Source organism: Octodon degus, unplaced genomic scaffold, assembly GCF_000260255.1.
Source record: "Octodon degus isolate 3935 unplaced genomic scaffold, OctDeg1.0 scaffold00197, whole genome shotgun sequence".
Lineage (NCBI taxonomy): Eukaryota > Metazoa > Chordata > Mammalia > Rodentia > Octodontidae > Octodon > Octodon degus.
Window position 1 is genome coordinate 1,165,516 of NW_004524773.1, and position 23,707 is coordinate 1,189,222.

Below are 23,707 nucleotides of genomic sequence, written 5' to 3' on the forward strand. Positions count from 1 at the left end.
TAACTTTGTAGCGCAGGCTGGTCTCCAACTTACAATGATTCTCCTGCCTCAGCCTACCCAGTGCTGGAATTACAGGTGTGCACCACCACACCCAGCCACTGCTACTTATTTTTAAACTGGATGTATAGAGACAAGAAAATAAACCTGGCAGGACCTATGCCAAAATGTTGGCAGACAGGGGCTGCTCCCAACCAGCCAGAGCTCCGAGGCTGCAGATCACTGTCACTGAGGATGAGACGCAGGGCAGCACACCTCTGTTGTGCTGACATTGGCAGTTCCTTCAGGGCAGGTGGACTGAGAGGCTCCTACCCCAGGTCTCCAGAGGAAATGGTTGCCCTACCTCCAGCACCAGGTGGCTGCAGCTGAGACAAGGTGACTTACAATATTGACTTTATTTTAACATTTAATTACAGACATAAAACAGCTGGGGAGGGGGTGGGCCCCAGCCTAGCCCCACACTGGGGCTCCTAGGAAGGGATGCAGACGAGGCCTCCCTGAAGACCCTCTTCCTTGGGTCTGCCTATGGCCGGCCCTATTGCTTTTAGCGAGGGAGGAGCCATGCAAACGAGGGGGCGGGAACCCACAAGACCCCGCCCACCAGAGACCAGCCTTCCTCCAAATGCCCGAATGCCCTGGCCTCGCTGCCCCAGAGCCTACTTTGACCTGATCTGGAATGCTCCGGCCAGCCCCGCTCTGCCCCCACCCCCTCTGCAAACCTAAAGAGGAATAAATACAAACTTTACAAAGTAAAGGGGGGGTCCAACGTTGCCCTGGGGCGGGGCCTGCTCTGCCCAAACTGGGCTGGCTGAGCGGAGGGCCCTGGGGTGCGACCGCCTGCCCGCTGCTGTCTCACATCATCCCTAGCTGCAGCAGCGTGTTGGCGTAGGCCATGGGCTTCACGTTGGGATGAGGCTGCGGCAGGCAGGGAGGACACAGTGAGCGCCTGCACCAGTTGGGGACCCGCTGCCCAGACCCAGACCCAGGGCAAGGGACCCAGGCTGACTCACCACTGCTGTGAACTGGTGGAACTGGGGCCGCAGGTCGGAGCCCCGCAGGTGGATGTAGGAGGCTTTGTTCCCCATCTGGTCGCTGTAGGGACAGGGGCACAGTGACAGTACAGGTCAGGGATATGGATTAGGAGGAAGGGAAGGCAGAGGGAAGGGTGGGAGAGGCAGGGACAGTGCCATGGCAGGTGGGGGCAGAAAGGACGAAAGCGCTGGAAAGTGTAGGGACAAAAGAGGAGCCCAGGGGCAGAAAGAGAAATCCAGGGAAAAGGGGTGGAGAAGTGGGAGGGGAGGGTAGCAGAAAGGGGGCATGACCCACCCCATGGAAGTAGGGCATTGAGGGGAAACCAGCCTGGCCCACGGCAGCATCTTCCAGAGAGAAAAGGGGGCAGTGGGAGGAAAGGGCAGGGGACTCACAGGTAAAGAAAGGAAAGTTTTCCCCTTGAAAGCTCTTGGGCTATCAAGGAAGAAAGATGGACCACCCAGGGATGGCTTAGCCCTGGTGTGGCGCTGTGACGGGTACATGGTGATGACAGTTTACTTACTCTTGTTTATCTTTCTTCCCATCATCATAAAATTAAAATCAAAAGAGACAAAAACATATGGTATGGGAAAAAGGTGCTAGACGGGGAAGGTGGAGACGCACCAGTAGTTGGGGGCAGAAAAGACAGTGACGCAGCGGCCGCCATGTGCCACCTCGTAGCCCTCGGCCTTGACCTCATGGCTGCGGATGATGTAGTCTAGATGGTTCTCCTCCAGGAAGGCCTTGGTGATATCCGGCCCAAACTGACAGCTCACGCCCCGCTTGCTGACCGAGCGCCCATTCTGGGGGTGGCAGGCAGGGGGGTTTAGGGCGGCTCCTGGCACCACCCTCACCCACTCTGCCCAGGAACCAAACTCCTGGGCAATGCCACTCACCTGGGGCTGTGGATCCGACCACAGCAAGTCACACATGGGACCTGGTAGGGCAGGAAGGAGCATGAAGGATCTGTCTACTCCTGGCCCAGCAGTTAGGCCGCAGTACTGACCCACATTACAGGTGATGACTCTTGGGGCTGGGGTTCCTCACCAAGGGCACAAAGCCCATACAGCTCGGGAGAGCCCAGGGCACTCTTCCCCTCTGGAGACACTGAGGCCTGCACCCACCTACCTGAGTCTGGGGGCTGCCGATTCCTTTCGATTTTCCGGATGTCGTCCAGGGTAACACCGTCTTCACTGAACAGGCCTCCGTGCATGATCTGGGGGAAGCGGGGAGCTGCTGGGATGTAGGAGGAGCAGCCCCCTCCCCTCACTTCACCAGCACATCCACCTTACTGCCCACTTGTGGGGCAGGCGTCCTCACCAGCACTTTGCCGTTGATGCACTGGGCCAGAGGGAGCCACTCGAACACCTCACTGAAGAGCTCGTACATCTGGGCTGTGTACTTGGCCTTCACCTCACCCTCAAAGCCATAGATCTGGTTCATGTTGTCTGTCTCGTGGTTGCCTGCCATGACAGGGGCGGAAGAAGTTCCTCAGCATCCCCCACCAGGCATCCTCAGGAACATACCTGGAACTTAGGCAAGGCCACCCCTGGCACAGGCCCTTCACAGATGCCCCGTGAGGTGAGGACACTGTCGTGTGGGAGCACATGGCCCATGCATGTGGCACGAGGGCTGGGGGCCTGACCAGTGGTCTGCAGGTCTCCAGTGGGGCTCCAGGATGGGCTGCAGGGCATCCGCGCACACAGCAGTCGTTGGCCACAGCCTAGTGCTACGCTGCGCTCAGTGCGGTTTGCTTACCTCCCTCTTGCCCTAATCGGGGGACCTGAGGTGGATCCCACTGCTAGAGGCGTAGGGTCTGACCCTGGCCTGAGCTCACTAATACCCACAGAGGTCTCCTCACTGCCCTCCCTTGGCTTTAGGCCTACCCAGCCATACCTTCCACTGTGCTGGCAGCCCTCCCCTCTGAGGGCTGCTGTTCCAGCAAGCCCTTGCTGTTCCTTTTGTGTCCAGTGAGGAATGTGAACTTCACAGCCCTAAGGACCCAACCCCATGACACCCCTAGGTGTGTTGGTCCATCAACAGCAGCCATAGTCTTAGGGTGCCTCACACCTGCGCCTGCTCTTAGGCACACTCTGGGGTCTACCTGGAAGGCCCCAGCTTGCTGCCCCTCGCTATCACCCATTGCCACCTGGTTCTCAGTCTGTGGTCATACTGAGGCTGGGGGATAAGCTGACAACTCAGGCAGCCCAAACCCCACTCTGCTCAGAGCCCTGTAATGACCACAGTGTGCAGAGCTGCAGGCCACATTTGGCCAGTCTCCCAGGACTGCCACAGCACTGGAGCCCCGAAGCCCACGGCAAAGGGCCACAGCTGCCAAGCTGCCCTACTGTCCCAGAAACTTGGTACAAGCAGGTCCCTGCCTGTCTGTTCCCTCTCCCACTTAGATCTTTGGTTCAGCGCATTCCCTGGCAAGCTGCCCAGGATGGCCTAAGGGGCGCCCCAGATGCCCTCTCCCTTGGGGCATGGGACTCCCTGACAATGCCCATGCGCACCCCGCCTGCCTGCTCAGCCCAAGAGCCCTCGGGCAGTCACTGCTCCCTGCTGCTCCAGCTCAACAGCCTTGACCTACCCTCGCCCTGGAGGTCAGACACAAGCACCAACTGCCACGTAGGCCAGATGGAGGCCTGGGGAGGTGGCACCAATGGTCTGGGGCTACACAGCCAGTGATCTCACCACCCAACTGTGCCTGTTTGAAAAATAGAAGTCACAGACTCCCCTGCCCTAATGACCCTTGCTTGCCATCAACTGGACAAGTCACATAAACACACAGTAAGCAATGAGCATGCAGTGTCACTGGGCAGCGCACAACCTGCTCAGTCTTCCAAGGTGGCCCTGGCGTGATCCCTGGGAATGCACCAAGTGAACTGCTGCAGTGATTACCCTTGATTTACAGGTAAAGAAGTGGAGGCTGAGCACGAAAGGCAAGCGCTCTGCCATGAAGAGCCCAGGACCCGCTGCCTCTAAGCTCACCTCGAAGTAGGTGAAAGTGATCTGGGTATAGAAGCTTAAAGCCAAAAAGGGTGAGGATCACTTCGACAGAGAAGGAGCCACGGTCCACAAAGTCACCATTAAATATCTGCCCGCTAAGGAAACCAAAGGAAGTGGGGCGACAGAAGATGGGCTCCACAGGCTGTTCCTTCCTAGGTCTCCCCCACCCAAGGCTCCTGCTAGTCCTTCCTAAGGAGAGAGACCAAGGGGGTTGGGTGCCTATAATTGGTCCCTAAGAAGGATGGCTCCAAGAACCAACCTTACCTGTGCCTCAGGGAAGCCTGGGCAGGCAGCTACTCCAGCTGTCCCCCCAAGCAGCCCCAAAGCCAGAGGGGAAGTGGGGCCCAGTGCATAGGCAGGTGGCGTGCAGAGGCTGCTTATCAGCACCCAGCATAAGGCCTAGTCCTGATGCAAGTGTGGCCAGGCACTGTGCTCCCTCCCCAGCATACACAACTTGGCTCATCTATCACGATCCCTAGGTCCATGAGGAAATGGTCTCTAAGACAGGAAGCACCTGCTAGATCCCTGGCTGGGAGGGACACAGGGATGGACAGTGTGGGCAGGGTAGGTGTTTGTCATCTTGGAGCAAACAAGAAAGGCTGAGTCACACGCTGGCCTGGGTGACATGGCAGAAGGGTACCAGGACTAGCCCTGCTGGGGGCATGGGGAACCCAGGCTGGCTGTGCTGAGAAGGATACATAGGGGTTGGTCTCCGAGGGTAAGCCGTTGAGCTCAAATATGTTGAGGAGGTCATAGAACTGGCCATGGGTGTCCCCGCACACTGTAATCTTCTCTGTCTGGAAGAAAAGAGGCCACCGGAGAGGGAGGGGCCCAGAGAGACAAGTGGGGAGGGGGCAGAGGTCAGGGCAGACCGAGAAGATCCATGCAAGGGCGACATGCAGTGGACACAGCAATGAAGCAGGAGGCAGAAAGGAGGCCAGAATGTGAGGGGCCGTGCAGGAAGAGAGAAACACAGCAGGGTGTTGCGTCAGGGACAGAGGGAGGGCAGACCGGAGCAGGTGTGCTTCTGGTTCCTGAGATTGGGGCCTCCACCCCCAGCCACAGAGCCACCCACCCCACGCTCAACCCACGCTACGCACCTCTTTGAGCGTGGTCTCCACAAGTGTGCTCAGCTTGGACAGGACCTCTTTGACCTGCACCAGGATCTGGAAGGCAGAGCAGACTGTGAGAGGCAAGCCTGGATGTCCAGGGGCCCTCGGGGCTACGGATGCAGGCGGGAGGCTCGGGGTGGGCGCTGCAGGGCCAAGGTGGCCTCAGGCGCTGCTCTGAGTGGGCAACGTCAGGATCATTTAATGAGAAAAACTTGAATTCTGGCTTCCCTTGAAGTCATCATCAGCGAGGGAACAAGAGGCTGAGTTCACACTGTACAGAACTTTATGAAAGAACTGGCTTGGACACATCTAAAAGTTACTGTCATAGAAGTCCCTTCAAAAGATGAAACTTCACAAGGAGTGAACGTGAGCGAAACATGCGCAGACATTAATGGCACTGTGCTTTCAACTTCTCTGCAGGATGGACAGCTTTCATAAAAATCTAGGGAGAAGAATGCTATTTCAAAAAAAAAAAAGGTGGTATTCCCTTCTAGTGAGAATGTAGAAAATCATTATTTTTTAAAATTTATTTGGTACAGGGTCTTGCTATGCAGCTCAGACTTGTAGTGATCCTCCTGTCTCAGCCTCCCCAGTGCTGAGAGTACAGGTGTGAGCCACCAGGCTCCGTTTTGGTGGCTGGTTTGGTGCAGGCTGGCACGGTATGCAGTACTAGGGATCAAACCCGGATCCTTGCACTTGCCAGGAAGCTGCTTAGACTGCCAAGCATGTAGAAAATCATGCATACTGCTGAGGGCAAAAACAAGCCAAATAACCAACAATATTAAATCTTAAAAAGCAAACAAAAATCTGAGACCCACGATGCAAAGAAACTTAAATGAATCAATTTGTGGGCAGCACAGAGCCATATCTTCCTCAGGAAAAGAGGTGGCACCTGCCGGGACTGTGCTGCGGGGGGCCCAGGGGGTGGCTGTGGGGACAAACAAGAGCCCAGGGAGTCACACCACAGCACGCCTCTGCTTCTGGTGCTGACTCTCATGACCTTTACAGAAGTCGTGGGAAGGGGCCGGGGAGACAGCTCAATGGAATAAGCGCTTCCCTGGCAAGTGCAAGGGTCTGAGTTCAATGCCCGGTTCCAGAAAAAAAAAAAGAAGTCATGGGAAGCTGGGTGCAGAGGCCCCCAGTGGGGGCAAGACTGGAGATGAGAGAACTCGGCAACCTAAAAGGCTTGCAGCAGGGCTAAAGGGTGGAGATTTCCACGTCTAGAAGCTGGTGCCACCACGCCCAGCTTTACCAGATTCAGTTTATGGACTGAAATGTAGACTCTAGAGTAAAAAATAAAAGTCAATTAAGATCTTGAAATTATTTGCTGTAAGCTTGTTCTTTGACAGAGCTAGTGGAAACCGAAGGCTTAAAGCAGCAGCCTCAAAACCTAAGTCTGTCTGACCCTTTGGCACACACCTCCACCCAACTGGAGACGAGTTCTGGGGAAGTCAACCTGCATGATGGGAGGACACCATGTCTGCTGACAGTGTCGCAGTGTGGAGCTTTACACTCAGGTCAACGCGGCCACCTGAGGCCTTCGCTGACCACACCTCCCCTACTCACCCCTCCCATTTCCTTTTGGCGGGTATCTCACACCTGGCCCGGGTCTCTGCACCTGTGGCATGGCATCATCTGTCACTCCTGCAAAGACTGCAGCCCTCAATATGTGCGCACGGTAACTGAGGAGCTATCGTGCAGCCCTCTCCTCTGCTATCAGGGGATGCAGGGCGCCAGGTGTGGCAGTTACCTGATAGGCGCACTTCCGGTGCAGTTTCTTCTGCTCCTTGTACCACTGCATGAGCTCCTTCATGAAGGTGATTGTCACTTTGCCATCCTCCAGCTTGGGCCCGCTGTACTCATCTTCAATGGCTGTGTGAGCAAGAGAACAAGTCCGTGGCCTCAGCCACTGTGGGAGGGAGAGGGGGACCTGGTGGCCAGGGATGGGGGAGACCCGGCCTTGGACACGAAGATGGAGAGGGACAAAGGACTGTGATACTGTGACGAGCCCTTCTGGCCTTTCCTCATTTTAGGGTTAGTTGCGTGCTAATCCTCAAATCCTATATCGCCCAAGTGAGCCTCTTGACGGCCACAGTGGCTGCTCCTGTGGGAGGTCCCCCTCCACTTTAAACTCTAAAAGCACCACCTAAATGATGAAGATGCTAACTGATCAATAATCTTTCCTCAGATTTGCAGCCCACGACATCTGGTGACCCTGGAATAACATCAGAATGGAGAGGCTGGGCTTGGTGTACACCAGTTACTTCAAGGCCAGCCTGTGTAACATGAGACACTGTTTTCAAAACAAAAAAACAGTAGCAACTATATAACATCCTTTCTTCTTCCTCAGGGCAGTATATCAACAGACACAAAGCATGCAAAGCATGTAAACTGCTCCGCAGTGTGAATGGCAGAACATGTCTCCAGAATTGCAGGGGCTCTCTCCAGGAGGTCAAAGTCATCTGTGACACTGTGGCCAGGAAAAAGAGCCATGAGCCCCTCGCACAGCTGAGTTTCACACGACGGTGCTTTCTTTTTTAAAAAATATTTTATTTTTATTTATTTATTTATTTATTGTGTGTGTGTGTGTGTGTGTGGCCAGCTCAGCCCACCAGGGGGCGGGGCTGGCTGGCATGTGGTGCTGGGGGATTGAACCGTGGTCCCTGTCCTGTGCTTTGCTAAGCTTGTTCTAAGTAGGTGCTTTAGACCACTGAGCCATCTCACCAGCCCCACGACGGTGCTTTCTCGCAGGGATGACAGCTCCTCCATCCTCTCAGGATGCAAGCCCTCCCATACACCCAGCTTCCTTCCTCGCTCACCTGGAGCACCGGCTTCCAGGGAGCACACAGATGGACTTGTGTCTACAGACCTAACAGCCAATGACATGCTCCTTGCTGCCCAAGTACTGGGGCCTCCATAGAAGCCCAGAGGCGAGAGCCCAGCCAGCTCCCAGTTGGCAGGGCAGGCAAGTGCTCTCAAGCCTGGCACCCCTTCCCATGTACCTCTGTAACACTGTCCTTCATAAACTGGTAAATGTCTCCTCTGAGCCGTGCAAGCCATCTGGAAAATTCATTGAACTCCAACAAAGGTTGAAAAATGATTTTTTTTTTTTTTTTTTTCATTTTGAGACAGGGTTTTGCTATGCAGGTCAGGCTGGCCTTAGTTCAGGGTGGTCTTGAACTCACAGCGATCCTCCTACCTCAGCCTCTCAAGCACTGGGATTACAGATGTGTACCACTACACCCAACAGAAGGTAAAAATTTTTAAGGGGTCATTAAGAGTAAGCACATAAAACCTGGATGAGAGTGAATGTAAAAGGCCAAGAAATGGGGCTAAAGGGCTCTCTCAGCACTTCAGGGTACCAGGCAGCTCTGCTGTCACCCAGTCTGGAGAGGTTGCAGCTGCCTGGGGCAACAGGCAGATCAGCACAGCTAAGGACAGGAAAAGGGACCAGGATCTTATTGCTCAGCCCCTAACTGGGACATACAGCCTCCTATGCACCGATGTGTACAGTCTGAGAGTGGCAAGGAGGAATTCCCAGGCTCCTCGATGTGGGAGCCCCACGCACTGTGGTACCCAGATCCATCGGGGAAGTGTGATGTGGCCTACACTCTCAGAGCAGCAAAATGAGAGGGTGGACTGGACTGTGAGAGCTGGGGTCCTCAGTGGGCTTCAGTACAAGAATGCTGCAGGGGCTCAGAGAATGATCCCCCAAGATATGGCGCTCTGGTGGGTGAGCATACTGAACTGATCCTGCTCGCAGGAATCACGTGCACCAGCCAGGGAAGGCTCTCCACTCGAGGGGCTAAAAGTCCTCTCCTCTCACAGGTCACTTCCTACTCTTCCAGGGGCTGCGCCGATGAGGATTTGATTCCAAGCCTCTGTCCCCACCAAGTCCCTCCTCTGCCCTTTCTATAACCTATCTCATCTCCCCCAAGTCCTCCTTTCCTTTACGCTGTTAAAAGAGCAACCATTTGGCCCCTCATGCACCATGTCATCTCCTGTAAGGTTCCTGAGACTAACAGCTTCTTTTCTGTCCGTCTGTCTGCTGTCAGCTCATCTCTGCAGATCTGACTTTCACAATGGGAAGGAAAAGCACCTTCACACTGCAGTACTCTGTGGGACTGGACAGCACGTCTGCCTAGCACCCTGACCTCATCCTGGAAAGCCCAAACCTTTTGATTAGGGCCCCATGGAGGCTACTGTTAGGAAAGAGAGGGCCAATAGGAGTAAAAGTTTATAGATAAAATGGCATTTTACATATATGCATACTTACACTTGTTTTGAACCTGGGATCTGGTGCACACTAGGCAAGTGCTCTACTACACAGCGAGAGCGCAGCCCAAGTTATCTGAAGCCACTTCACATGAAGTGACTGCACTTCTTCTACTGACCACAGGACAGGACACACACCATCTCACTGGGCGAGCTCTCCCCTCCGCAGCACATAAACAGGAGGCATGGACGTGCATCCTGCAGGCAACATTAGCTGGGCATGGCATGAGCATGGAACCACTTGCACACTCGAGCCCATGGCATGGAGGAGTGGGCGCCGGCAGGGGTGCATTTCTGTGCAACAGCCCCAGCCGGAGCCTCCCCTGGCACTTGAAGGGTAGAGGGCTACAGAGTTTCCACTCAGGGACACTTGTCACCTTGCTACAGGGCATTGGCTGAGGCTGTCCCTATAGGCGAAGGACACAAAACGATCTTGAAACCTGAGAAAACCATGACATCTTGGGTGAGGCACTCTGGGACGCAGGGCCTGCAGTTCCACAGTGAAATGGCACTGGTCCACATGGCCTGCTGGGCTCTAGTGACAGTTGGACAGTGCCTATAATAGCTCTCAGCAGCCCCAAAAGCTGCTTATTGTGTATTTCCACAGCAAACAGACAGGGGCTGGGGATTTGGCTCAGCAGTAGAACACTTGCCTAGCAAGCTGGAAGCCCTAGGTTCAGTCCTCGGCACCAAAAACAAAAAATAAAACTCCCCTAACAAAAAACAGAACAAAACAAAACAAAAACAAACAAACAAAAAAATTCTTCCAAAAAAATACAGTAAAATAAAAACAGACCAAAACCAAACAAGGCAACATAACAGACAGACAACGTCCTGCTCAGGAAGATGCTCTGATCCTAGATGATGAGCCACACTGGCAGGCTACACTGCGTGGAGGCCCTGTGTTTGGGTGGTTTTTGTTTTGCTTTTTTGAGACAGGGTCTATGCAGTTTGGGATGGCCTTGAGCTCACTATGTACACTAGGCTGGCCACAAACTTGTGGTGACCCTCCCGCCTCCACCTGCCTGGTGCTAGGGTTACAGGTGTGTGCCACCATACCTGGCTTGCGTTTAGGTGTTTACTGACTCCTGGGCACTGTCAATAGGCAGGCCACACGGCCGGGCAGGACAGCAGTGGGAGCCTGGCCTGTTAGGGAGATGCCTGCATGCAGCACAGCCCTTGGAAGTTTTAGGGGTACACTAAAGCAGGGCATGCTGATGCCCTCAAACTCCTCCCTAGGGCCTGAAGAACACGGGCAGACGTCCTCGGGTGCTCATTTCAGGTGGCTACCGGTCCACAATGAGTGGCACAGGGAGCTGAGAGGCAGCAAGCACAGATGGGCGAGCGCAGGCCTGCTCCCGCTGCCCTTGGGCAGAATGCCAGCAAGTGGATCTGCCTGCCAGCAGCAGGGTCAGGCTGCAACGGCCACACACTGCCCAGAAGGCTCTGAACCCAGCTGGCGGCCCTGGAAAACTCCAAATGGGGCTGGACAGGACTAGACGGTCCACAGCTGGCCTTGCTTGCCTGGTAGAATTGCAATACCCAGAGTGCTCCAGGAAAACCAGAATGGAAATCAGGGCAGATGTGGACAGCCAGCTGTCACCTCTCCACACCAAGGAGCACAGCATGTGGCCATCACTGGCAGGGAGTCACAGTCACAGTGTATCACAGAAATGTAATTAGAAACCGAAAGGCTGGCCGTTTAACATGAAGACAGATAAAGGGAAGAAGGACCAAAGGGGTGTCCCTGTTAGATACTCCCCATCTTCCCAGTGCACGCTGGAGTGGCCATAAGCTTCTTGCTGGGAGAGGAGTACACTGGTTGAGATGATTATGCCATTTCCTTATTATTTTCTCTACCCCATCAACTTTCCACCCCAGCAGTGGTCACAGGATTGGGGAGGTAACTACAAGTACCAAAGCCAGGGTGATAATTCCGAGGTGACACATGTTGGAATTCCCAAGGGCCTGATGCAGGTGGGCTGGGCTTAATCTCACCTGGCAAAGTTAACAGTAGATACCACAATATTCCTTGGTGGTGACAATGGCCATGAGCCTGACACCCAGGCCACTTTTCCCTATCTGAATAGGAACGAACTGGAGGAGACATTTCTTGGACTATGATAAAAGATTCTAGAGTGTCCTTAATTTAAGTACAAGGCTGGAGGATGGAAGGGAGAAGAGACTGAGAAGTTAACCAGCCAACAACTGTGGGAGAAGCCAGCAAGATGGTCCATGCCTGATGACCCTGGCTTAAGCCACATCCTGCTGCCCCCAGCCAGGTATGCAGCTCTCTGGGCAGAAGGGTGGGCATCCGTGCCCAACTCACTCATGCTCTCGATGTCAAGAGAGTCCACAACGGAGCGCTTGTGCTCGTCGCCTGCAATGGCCCGCTCAAAGGCCTTCTGCTTCACGATTTTGTTGCATTCCTGATACTTCATTTTGGCATCTTTGTCGTGAGGCTTCACCTTCACCACCTGGGAGAGGGAGGAAGTGGGAGAGAGGAGACAGGCATCAGCATTCACCATGCGGGGAGGCCTGCCTGGTGGGGGGACGCATAGGCTCTGCGGCGTGGGCTCTGAAGACACTGAAGTGACCATGGGCCGTAATGGGGCAAACTGGGTGTTTGTCATCTCTGAGTTTTGGGTTCTGCAACCCAAAATAGATCAGAGCTGCCACAAGGGGCAGACGCAGGAGCCCATGCAGGAGCTGTCAGAAATCTTAGCTGTAATGACTGGTGGGAGAAAACACACTCACCTAAGGATCACGTACTCAGCCTCAGTGTCCTGGGGCACAGGTGCAGTGTCTAACTAATCAGCGCAGGGGGTGGGCTCCAGGCAGCTTGCTATAGCTGAGCCCCAAGTCTGAGCACCCCTATCTGTGAAACCAGTGTTAAAGGGGTCCCCGATGGGGAGCTCGAAGGAATGAGCCAAGTGCTGGCACACAACAGCCACTTGGCCTTGAGCTATGTGGGAGTCTCAGTTTCCTATATGAAGATGAGCCCTGGGCAGGTGGTCAGTGTCCCTCTGTAAGGTGCAGCCTGCAGCAGTAAAACCTCAGAGGGCACTGTGAGAATGCCATGCAGGACCACACGTACAGGCCACGCACGGTGTCAGGAAGGGCAAGCGCCCATGGGCCTGCCCACTCCCCACAGCCCCTTTCATTGGCTGTCTTGCTGATGGACTGAAACCAAACAGAAAGCACAGGGCACACGGCTTTGGGACATGGAATGTTTCCAGTAAGAGGAACCTACCTCTCCTCTCTCTCTACCTTCTGCCCTGTTTCCTGCAAATGCCAATACTGAGCTGAAAAGTAGGCGGAGCAAGATTCAAATGCTGGCTCTGCCACTTACCTGCTGCAGCCCCAGGCAAGAGAAATCACCTCTCTGTAGTTATCTGTAACCCTGGACCATCCTGGAATGCCCACTTGCATGGTCTCACTAGCAGGAGGCCCCCTAAGCTCCTGGGCCAAGGGAGAGGCACAAGTGCTGGGCTGGTTCTAAGGGGCAGGGGCTCCCCCTGGAGGAAAGCCTGGCAGATGAGTCTGACACTGATGGAAGAAAGACGCTGGTTACGTCAGCAGGGCCAATGGCAGGGTGGCAAAGTCCATGTACCCTGAGGCAGGTGCGTGGAGCCAGTGGGTGAGAAAAAGCTGTACAGTGGCAGGTGCGTGACGGGCTCTTCCCTGTCTTGGCAGGTGCAGGCTAGGGTGCTGGCCTGGTGGCTCCACATGGGGTGAGGGAGGCTGGCAGCACCAGGTATCCGCTGAGCGCCTTCCCATAGCAGAGACTATGAGTCCACACCCCAGGACAAAGTCCACAACACGGCCTGGCCTGGCCTGTGAGGCCCCACCAACCCCCACTGTTTGCCTGGTACTACCAGGCAGACCACTCAGCCCCAGATGCACCAGCTCCAGGCCTTGCCAGGCTGGCCCCTGCCCCGCCTCCTCTCTCCCCCAAGTGCTTTCTAGCTCAGGTCTCAGCATCCTCCGCCCCAGTAACTTCTCACCGCATAGGCCAAGGTTAGGTGCCCCTACTGCAACAAGGCCACCGCCTGCTGGGATTCCTGTGGAGCCTCAGAACAGTGACCCGCCTCCGCCAGGCCTTGGTTTCCTCATCTGTAGGTAAGGGGCAAGGACCCCACCATGCGGGATAAGGGCTTCACCATGGGGGCTGCTATGCAGATTAAATGAGCTATTATGGCAGGTTGTCAACTGGCCTGGCCTCCCGGAAATGCTGTAGGAAGCACTGGCTCTGATTAGCCAGTTCCTGTGCATAGCCATACCATGGTGTCCGGGTGCTTATATGGACTTGCAGGGTAAAATGCGTTTCTAAAGGACCACGCTGGACGCTACGTTCAGAAACCAAAAACAAAGCCAGAGACCACACACAGTGGTTTCTGAGGTAGGGACCTAAGTAGAGGCAACCTCACCTGGTAGGAGTACCAGAAAGGACAGGGGTATGTGCATGTGACATGGCCCACAGTAAAGGGAGATGCATCACCGGGGCCAAGGGTTGGGCCAGAAGGTGGAGCAGAACAGATACATCTGGCACCCGTGCCCTAGCCACGTCTGGGAGCCGTGGGCAGACCTTCCTGTGGGCCTTCCCACGTGGCGTCTGCAGACACCTGGAGGAGACGGTCACCCCTCTGGAGGCACCGCTATCACTTACTCCTGTTCACCGGTCCTAGCAAACCCCCCTTCTGTGGATGAGAACACTGAGGCCCGGGAGCCAAGGCTCTCAGAGCCCCAAAGCTGCTGAGCTGAGCTGGGTGCGAACCTGAGGATCCTGACCGTGGAGCTGGCGTCCTCTAACTCACGGCAAGAAATACATGGGACTTCTACCTCACACCCAACAAATCTCTACCCATGAAAGTACAAATATTTTCACAAAACAATACATACAAATTTCTTCCCATGAACATCTTTTCTTCTTTATGCATTCAACTGACTTCATAGCTCACTAAGTTCCAGTCACGGGCTCCAGGTGAGTCCTGGCTCTGTCACCTCCTGAGCTCCCCCATGCACATGAGGAAGAAGAAACTGAGGCTGAGCCTACAAGGTTCACCCAAGGGCCCCAGCTGCCAAGGGCAGCGCCTCAGGCTCACTCACTCAAGGTCAGACCTCGCTCTGCCTCGACAGCTAGCTCCTGGTTCTGGCCCTGTTCTTGGTGACTCTCCAGTCTCTTGTGTGAGACGCCCTGGAGAGCATGAGGCAGAGTCCCTGGGCTCAGCCCCAAGCCCGATAAGTGTGGGCGAAGTAGGCTGACAGTGGGCGGGAATGTGGATGGCCTGCTGGTGGCAGTTGACTGGAAGGGTAAGTCTCAGGCTTGTGTGGGGTTCTTCAGTGCCGTCTGGGTGCTGAGGTGTGACCCTTCCTCAAGCCAGTTCTACACAGGGGTCTGGACTCCCCCGTCAGCTCACAAGACCTGGCCACTGCTCAGGTGGGGGTGTGCTCGGCTGACTGGCACCAACTCCTGCAGCCTCTTGGGGTTTGCAGGGAAGGAACTCACGCCTTACTCGGTAGCAGGGATCCACTCCCTGCCTGCCCTGGGCTCCTCTCAACTTCCGTCCCCACCTGTCTCCTCCAAGTGGCTCCTCTTTCTGGAGCCCAGCCCCACTGCCCTCTGGGTTACTCATTGCTAAGCCCTCTAGCCCCAGTGACCTTTACCCATACCACTTCATCAGAGCCCCACAGCTGGCCAGGATACAGTCACTCTTCTGACTCTACTCTCCAGACTGGGACAAAAAAGGGAGTGGCACAAGGTAGGGCTTGGGCACCCAAGCTCACAGGGACTCTGCTGCACTGCCATTTGCCCCGTCCTCCCGGGTGTAACCTCAGCCCCTCTCCGCACACTGTCCCCACCTGGCAGTGCTCTTCACACTAGGTTCCCTCCAACTGCAGACATGGCTTCCCAGATATCTCAGTGTCCCCAGTCACAAAAGAGGCAAGTGAAGGCCAGGGACTGGAAGTGTGTGGCACTGGGTGGGTAAACTGCCATCACTCTCATGCCCACTTGTTCTTTTCTTTCTTTTTTCTTTTTTGGTGGAACCAGGGATTGAACTCAAGCCCTTGCACTTGCCAGGGAATCACTTATTCTACTGAGCCATCTCCCCAGCCCATACAGCACCTGTTCTTAGGAAGCTGATGCTCCAAGGAGAGGACAAGGCTGAGGGGCTCTAACACTTAGTGCTGGACAAATGACTTCATAATCAGACCTCAGGCTCCTCCCAACCCCTCCCAGAGTCGCTGCAGAGATTCACGCATGTACTGGCAGGTCCCACGGCTGTCAGGACATCACCACTGCTCAGGCCTCCAGCAGGACAGCAGGCAAGAAGTGAGTCGTTAGGTAGCAAATCCTTCAAGACCTGCCCAAAGCCACAGGCAACACATCCCCACTAGCACACGCCAGCCTGTCCTACTACCTTCAAGAGCACAGATCCCATTCTACAATTCCTTTGTTCACCTACTTCATTACGTGGGGCTCTTGCTCACAGTCAGTAATAGCAACAGTGATTATAATCATAAAGTTAATTGTTACAGATGACTGTGCGCCAGCACTGCTGTAGGCTCTGAGGAGCAGCAACACATTCATTCCCCGCACCAGCCCTTGGGGAGGCCTGAGCTTCTCGGTTCACAGATGCGGAAAGCAAAGCACAGCAAGAGTGGTGACCCGCCCAAGGGCAGAGTGCAAGAGTGGTGGCAAAGCTAGGATGGGAATCCCCCTGCAGAGTGCTCCAGGCTAGGGGCCTGTGGGCATCTGCTGATGGCAGAGTGGCGAGGGAACAGGGACACTCCTTCCCCCCACCCACCTGGCTCAGGGGCTGGGAGCTGGCCCATTCCCCGAGGCCCGGCTCACCGTCTCATAGTCACGCAGGGCAGCCCTGAACTTGCCCAGTGCCATGTTGCTGGCAGCCCGGCGGTAATAGCCCTTGATGTACTTCTTGTCGATCTCAATGGCCCGAGTGGCGTCGGCCAGGGCATAGCCGTAGCACTCAGTGCGCAGGTAGGCCAGGCTTCGGTTGCCATAATAGATGGCATTGCTGGGGTTCAGCTCGATGGCCTGGCTGTAGAATTTGATGGCGTTCTCGTAGTCCTTGGCTGTGGAAGAAGGAGCAGTATGAGATGGGGTCCTGGGCAAGAACCGGTACTGTATCCTTGCTTACAGACGAGGAAACGGAGGTCCACAGTGGAGCTGAGAAATGTGTCCCCAGCCTATCTGCTCTTCCCTGTCCAACTGCCCCACCCTAGCTCTAGCCTTGTCTCCCCAAGCCACGGTCAATGTCACATTCAGTTCGGCCCCCTAGAGACCCAGCTGGGCATTATTTCTCCTAGAACTCTAGGAGAGGCTCCCCGCTCTCCCCACGTGTAGAAGGGAATCTTAGTGCCACCGAGGTTATCTGAAGGAGATCTGAATGAGGCCAACTGGGTGTGCCCGGAGCTCTCTGGTTGTCCAGCTCCCCCAAAAAGAGAGGGCTACGTGTGACAGGAGGTAGAGAAGAAACAACTACTCGGGGCTCTGGACTAGAGGGACGGCGTCCCCACAGAAGCCACAGCATGTACAAAGGCCAGGAAAGGACCAAGGAGAGGTGAAAGGAAGGCTGATGGGACAAATCCCCTGGGCCCTGGCATCCATGGTGAGGACTAAATGTTATTCTGCATGTGGAGTGACAGGGTGTGACACTTAGCCAAGGGCAAAAGGTCAGACTTTATTTGAAATGAGCCACAGCTGTCCCCCATGCTTTACATCCTGACCTGTGGAACCCTCCGGTCTGCACAGCTTAAGTGCCATCTGGTGTGCACCTGACAGAGCCGCAGTGGTCTCGTTCAAGGTCAAACGCCTCGCCTGTACCTGCAAAGCCAGGCCTGCCTCCTCCCACATGACACACAAGAGGAAGGAGAACCCAAGCCTGCAGGGCCTCAGAGTTTTACCCAAACTGGGAGGTCAGAAGGTGCCAAGTGCCACAGAGTTTTAGTACAGGAGTCAGTCACAACTAACCTTCACAACAACCTGAGGACAGCAGCTTCAGCCCATTCTCCAGAGGAGGGCACTAAAGCTGCACCAGGAAGGTTTAAGCTGGAGTGAAGTCCCACAGCATATGATGAGCAGGCATGCTCGTCAGGCCAAGACCAAAATGGACCCACGTTTAGCCGGACCACCATGTCTGGCTGTGCTCTAGATGGAAGCCCAGCACAGGCAGGCAGAGGGACACAGGATGGGCCTGGGCCCAATCCTTGGCTCTGCCTCTTACTAGTGTGTCCCTGGACAACTGACATACCAACTCTGGACTTGAGTTTGTGTCTTCTCCTATGGCACCTTGAAGACTAAAATAGGAGTCCCTACTCTAGTCTTCTCCAGAACATGTAGCCAACAGCTGTGACTGTCCTGTTTGCTTTGTTTGCCTATAATTGATCTCCCATATCTGAACCTAAGCTCAGGGTGCAGCCCATCTGTCTTACTTTCATGAGTTCCTGTTCTTTCTGGGGGACACTGAAGCCCCCAGTCCTGCTCTCCCACCATACACAGCTGAGTGTAGGAGAAACACCTATTTCCACACAGACAGTGATGATCCAGAGTGTTCAGGGCAGCTGGGTGATCTTGGCACTCAAGAGGCCGAGGCAGGAGGAACACCATGAATTCAAGGCCAACCTGGGGTACACAGTGAGTTCAAGGCTAGCCTGAACTGCAGAGTGAGATCCTGTCTCACAAACAAACAAACAAACACCACAGTGTTTAGGACCAGGCAGCCCAGAGGGGGTGTTGGAGCTTCCTCCACCTGGAGGACAAGAGTGAGTCAGATGAAGATAATGAGTGAGGAAAGAATGGAGGGAGAAAAGGAGAGGACAGAAGGAGGGAAGAAGGGAAAGATGGGAGGACAGAGACTGAAATTAGAGAAGGGATATGACCAGGTACTACAGAACAATCCTTCCTGGCCATCTTCCAAGTGGCTCAATGTCCCTCCTTTAGAAAGCCCTACTTGACCTCTGGGTCAGGTGCCACCTCTGGGCTGCCCCAGCCCAGCCAGTGCTCTGAGGGTAAGGTGTTCCTCAGTTGCATGGCACGGGGCAAGGCACCTCCCAAGAGGTGGCACAGATCCCTAACATGAGACAACAGGCAAACTGGCGCCTCCCTCGGAACCTCAGTTTGTGCATCAGAAATCCTAGTCTCACAATGGGCTGCAGCCAATGAATGACTAAACAAAGGGAAGAGGGAAGGAGAAAGGAAATGGGAGAGGCCGCATTATACCCACATGCTGCTGGAGGAGGCAAGCCCTGCTCTGAGACACCAGCTCGCCTAACCCTCCAGGCAGTCCCGATTCCAGAGATGAGGAGTCAGGGAGGTCAAGGCGCATGCCCAGGCTTGAGCTTCTCCACTCATTCTAGATCAGGAAGACCCTTGGGAGTTAAGCACCACCCCCTCCCCCATTTTGCAGAAAGGGGTACTGAGGCCAGGGAAAGAAGAGGGAGGACTGGGACTCAGACTGTGTCTAGGTCTCAAGTCTCCTCTCCCCATTGCAGTCCCTCTTCTTCCCACAGAGACCATGGTTCTGAGGCTGCAAGAGAACATGTGGAGAGGAAGGGGATATCCGGCTGCACTTACACTCTGACCTTGGGTGAGCAGTTTCGCTTTTCTGAGTTGCTTCCTCTATAAAACAAACAGGGCTGCTCCTACCTACTTCTCAGGGCCTCAGGGAGGATTAGCCCAGCAAGTACCTGGCCACCTCTGGGGCTCAATTAAAGTGAGCTGTAATTATTCCTTTTATTGTTATTCCCATAGCCCCTGAGCCTGGGACTCTGTGCCTGCCACTGCCTGCAAGAAGGCTGGACCAGGGGGTTGTTCTCCAAGCCAGCTCTGTGCTAGGCATCTCTGGTTGCCTGCACAGCACCCATGGCTCCTGAGAGCACAGGTCCCAGGTCCTCCAAGTCAAGGGCCCTTCCCCATGGCTTACTGTTTCCCAGAATACTCACCTCATCAGCAATCCCAATTCTTGCTGTTTTTCTCAAGCCCCACGGAAGAGAACAGCTGTACCTTAAGCCCTACCACCTAGCTGGAGACATGGCCTCATCCTGAGCTCCTCCTGACCCCTAGACCCCAAGCCCAGCATTTTCATTCTGTCATCAGCCTCCTAAGCATCTCTCACATCCATTCCCTCACTTTCATCCCTGTGATCCCCCCCTGCCACCCTGCCCTGGTTCCTGCCCCAGACTCCAGACCTGGCCCTCCAGAATCTTACTAAAGCAAAAGCCTCTTTTTTCTGTTCAGTGCTATCCAGGGCTTCCCAAAGCCCTCAGATGAAAGTTGGGGCTTCAAACATTCTGTTGCCTGCAGCCTCACTACACACTTGTTTACCTCCTCCATTCCAGACACCCCTCTTCTAGGTGCCAGGTTCTGCTCACCTTTGGGCCCTTGTCACCAGGTTCTTTCTGCCTGGAGAACCCTCTTCCCCCACTACCATCCAGCCTGGTCTGAGTCCCTACCACCTCTCACCTGTCCTCTGTTCTACCCTCCTCCTCAAGCCTAGCCTCGTGCAGAACTGCCTTTTTAGCCACTCTGTACACCAATCAGCACGGGATCTTTTTCCAAAGCTAATCAGACCACGTGGCTCCTCTCTTAAGACTCTCCTGGTTCCCCATCACCTTCAGAATGACACCCTCACTCCCTAGCCAGGCCTCCTACCTCTGGCTGAATCTCTCTCCAGTCCTACCTCCTTTCCTTGCTCTCATCTGACCAAACATCGGGCTCTAGAGCATCCCACTGCTCAGCCACCTTCTCCAAAGTTGTCCAGCTATGAGTCTCTCCTGCAGAATCAACTCTGTCTCTCTGCTGGACCATCCTTGAAAGAGGTGACTTGCTCAACACACTCCCCTTCAGAATTCAATACCCAAACTTGTCAGCATCTGTTGCTTCACCTTTCTCACCTGCCATGTACCCACAGTGCCCCCCTCCCCAGTGGACTATCACCCTGTCATTCCCCAGGTATTCACACCAACTGCAGCTACAGAGCTGTTGGCCAAGGCTTGGTGCTCGCTTTGGCAGCATCTGATTGAGGGAACCTGTCTCTTTCCTTCTAGAAGCACTGTCTCCTCTCAGTTTTTTTTTTTGTTTGTTTATTTTTGTTTTTTTTTTTAATTCTTTGCGATAGTGGGGATTGAACTCAGGACCTTGCGCTTGCCAGGCAAGCACTTATTCTATCTGAGCTATCTCCTCAGCCCCTCCTCTCAGCTTTTGTAACACCCTCTTCCTTTTCACTTTATTAACCACTACTTTCAGCATCCTCATCTTGCATTCTAAGTATTAGAATTCCTCAGGGTTCCATTCTAGATCTTCTCCAGACACTATTCTTAGGTGATCTCATCCATTCTAGAAATAGGCCAATCAAGTCCAAATTTTCTTCCAGTCCAGACCTATTCAATGTGTCTTCTACACAGGTGGGTAAAACAGGTGAGACCCTACACGATCTGGCCTCCATCCTCACCTTATCTTCAATCAGCTTCCTCCCCAAACTTGCTAAAGCTCAGGTCATGAGGGCCTCTTTTCCTTCCTTACCCCATGGCCTTTGCACATGCTGTTCCATCTAGCCAAAACACTTCTTCCCCAATTCTCCTCCAGATTTCCGTTTAAATGCCTCCTTCTCCACAAGGCATTCTCTGACCACCTTATCTAAAGCAGCTCCCAACCTTTATTCTCTACTTTATCACTTTGTTGGTTTTCTTTCATCTTAGGCAATTTATTTATTTACATGCTTGCTCAATGACCCTGCTGCTAAATTACAAGTTGTCTAAGGGTAGGGCCACATGTGTCTCATTCGCTGCTCCCAAATGCCCTACATGTTCCTTTTCTTCGGGTCACCCCAAGTCTCCTACTTCCTTGATCTCTCCCAATCTAATAATCTACCCCCTTAACCCCACAGTTCCCTTCCCTACGGGGCTGCTTTCCCGCTTGGTGGTACCCAACTGGATCTCCCAATTTGGTAGCACCATCCCTACTGGCAGTCTAAGGTAGCGCCCTCTTCAGGTCTACCACATTTTTCATTTGATAGCTTTAACATTCCGGCCCCTTCCTGCTCCACACTTGGTAGCTCCCGCCTCAGTCTCCCCATTTAGCAGCTCCCGCTCCGTAAGCCACTTCTGGGTATTATCCCTCCTCCCATAAACCCCTTATGTCGCCTTTGGTAGCGCCATCCCGGGCCTCCTCACGCCCGGTCACTTGGTACTGCCTGCCCCGCGCCCCGGCTGCCGCTCCGCGTTGCCATGGTTCCGCACGGCACCCCTCGGCCTGAGCCGCTGTCCACCCTCCTTCGCCCCGTCCGGGCCAGGCGCACCTTTGAAGTAGTCGTTGGCCTGTGTCTTGAGCTCTTCTGCTCGTTTTAGAGCGCCATCAGCCGGAGGCTCGTCCCGGGGGGGATCTACACACTCAGTCCGCTCGCCCTCCGCCATCGCCATGCCGCAAAGCGACCCCCACCCTGGCAACGGCCGCCAGCGGCACCCGGCCGAACCGTCGCGAAGGAGCGCCGAGTGACCGCCGCCGCTGCCGCGCAAGTGTCGTAAAGCGCGGGCCCCAAAGGCGCCCTTCACGCGCCTGCGCAAAGCCCCTTGTCTCTGTAGAGTGCGGGGAGGACAAGGTGACCAGAGGGTCTCCGCGCAGCGCCTCTTGTAAGAACGAGCCAATAAGGAAAGAGCAAGGGGGCGCGCGGAGGAAAAAGGCTCGGCGCGGCTTCTGCTTCCGGAGCTACCGTGTTCCGAGGCCGCAAAAGTTTCTTAGGTCTTAAAGACCCCGCAGTCCTCTCAGGTTGGTACCGGGTGGGTTGCAGACGCCGCTGGCGGGTGGGGCTGCTGTGCAGGGCCGCGCCTGCCCGAGGGAGAGTGCGCAGCCCGAGCCGCGGCCGGACTGCCAGTTTCTCGAGTGACCTTGAACGAACCCTAACCCGAGTCCAGCGCCTCATGTACCCCTTTGAAAAATGGGTGATTTCTCAAGCAAAGTAAACGTCCCATCTTTTACTTTAGTGTTTCTGTTATTCACTGAAGGCCCCCAGGATCCCCCAGTCCAGAGCAAGACTCAAGTTTGTTGCACCATCTTCGTCCGTTCTGCTCTCAGAATTCAGCTTCCCAGGCCCTGCCGAATCTTCAGAATGATTCTCCGGGTTGTCTCTGCATTTTCTGTCGCCTGGTGCGCAGCCTCAGCCCCCGTGCTGCTTTCATGTGGCCTCTTCCCTCCAGTTCACCCTTCCTATGGCAGCTAAAGCTTCCAAAGCTCTGTAAGACTGGCTCGCTCCCTCTAGCTTTCCTTGACTCCCCAGCCCCCTTAGGATCCAAACTGCTGTGGACCTAGGAGACCCCTGAAGTCACTCCTGCCTCAGGAAACTTCTTCAGCCCCCACCCCACCCCCCGCGCCTTTGTACTTCCCTTCCTACCAGCTTCTTCTAGCCCTGGGCCTCTACTCAGGCAGTCTTTTAAAACTCTGCTCAGGGTCTCTTCCCGGAAGCACAGTCTCCCCCATCCCAAACCTCCTGCCCCATGAGCCGAGCTCACCTCTCCTCCCACCCCACCCCAGCCAACAGTCACCCTAGATACTAATGGGCCTGTCCATTTTACAGACTGAGACACTGATTTTGCATTCAACAGACTTTCACGAAGTCACAAGAAAGGAAATGACAAAAAAAAAAAAAAAAGAAAAAGAAAGAAAGAAAGGAAATGACAGAGGCAGGAGTTGAATCTCTCACTCAACTCTTGTGCTCTTATTCCTACTCTGTTGACTCTGTGCCGGAAGCCACCCTCTGGGTTAGTGAACTTTTCTCCTTGTTTGTTTTCTTTGGGGGGGCTCAAGGGGAGGGAGACCTGGTCTAAAGAACTTGAATTCAACTCAGCTCCTCACACCCAGGCTCTGTGACCTTGGACAAGTGATAACCCTCTCTGAGCCTGTTTTATCCTCTGTAAAGTGGGGTTATAATGGTTTGCTTGGTGCTGTAATGGGGTAGGGGAGCTTCAGAGAGTTATGGGACCTCATCCAACTGAGGCAGATAGGGAAGGCTTTCCAAACAGAGTGTCTTAAGCAAAATTTCAAGTATGAGTAGGATATGGGGGGGGGGGCACAGGTTTTTAAGGCAGAAGAGCCAGCAAGTAGGAAAGCTTAAGAGTGGGTTTTCTTCCCTTGTGAAGATTCCTGTGTGGAACACAGGAGAGAGGTATGAGGGTGACATACACAGAGATGTGACTGAACGGACACATCCTCCCATGCAAGAATCTGTAGACGTTCAATCTCTTGCACACAAACTCATTTGAGTACAGAG

General features: G+C 54.5%; 2 protein-coding genes across 2 annotated transcripts in view; one reads left to right on the top strand and one right to left on the bottom strand.

The window, feature by feature from the left end:
- Window positions 1-373: 373 nt before the first annotated feature.
- Ppp5c (protein phosphatase 5 catalytic subunit) lies at window positions 374-22,202 on the bottom strand. Its single transcript, XM_004644286.3, has 13 exons — window positions 21,743-22,202; window positions 16,279-16,520; window positions 11,752-11,899; window positions 6,898-7,019; window positions 5,136-5,201; window positions 4,734-4,832; window positions 4,018-4,123; window positions 2,347-2,489; window positions 2,155-2,242; window positions 1,923-1,963; window positions 1,651-1,829; window positions 1,008-1,089; window positions 374-912 (listed from the first exon to the last, which is right to left on the bottom strand). The coding sequence occupies exons 1-13, from the start codon at window positions 21,861-21,863 to the stop codon at window positions 850-852; spliced, it is 1,500 nt and encodes a 499-aa protein (XP_004644343.1). The 5' UTR covers window positions 21,864-22,202; the 3' UTR covers window positions 374-849.
- The window catches only part of LOC111813538, a 37,532-nt gene continuing 29,327 nt past the window's right edge, over window positions 15,503-23,707 (top strand). The window contains exon 1 of the mRNA XM_023704547.1: window positions 15,503-15,540. The gene's annotated coding sequence lies outside the window, so the exon portion shown is untranslated. The remainder of the gene's footprint in view (window positions 15,541-23,707) is intronic.

What these genes read in the sequence shown, in the direction of transcription:
- Ppp5c (XM_004644286.3), bottom strand. Translation starts at nt 21,863, where the DNA reads ATGGCGATGGCGGAGGGCGAGCGGACTGAGTGTGTAGATCCCCCCCGG. An exon ending in CCCTGCGTGACTATGAGACG is followed by an intron (nt 11,900 to 16,278) that starts GTGAGCCGGGCC and finishes TCCCTCTCCCAG; the next exon opens with GTGGTGAAGGTGAAGCCTCA. An exon ending in CCTCGGAGACCAACCCCTAT is followed by an intron (nt 4,124 to 4,733) that starts GTATCCTTCTCA and finishes CTTAGCGGGCAG; the next exon opens with ATATTTAATGGTGACTTTGT.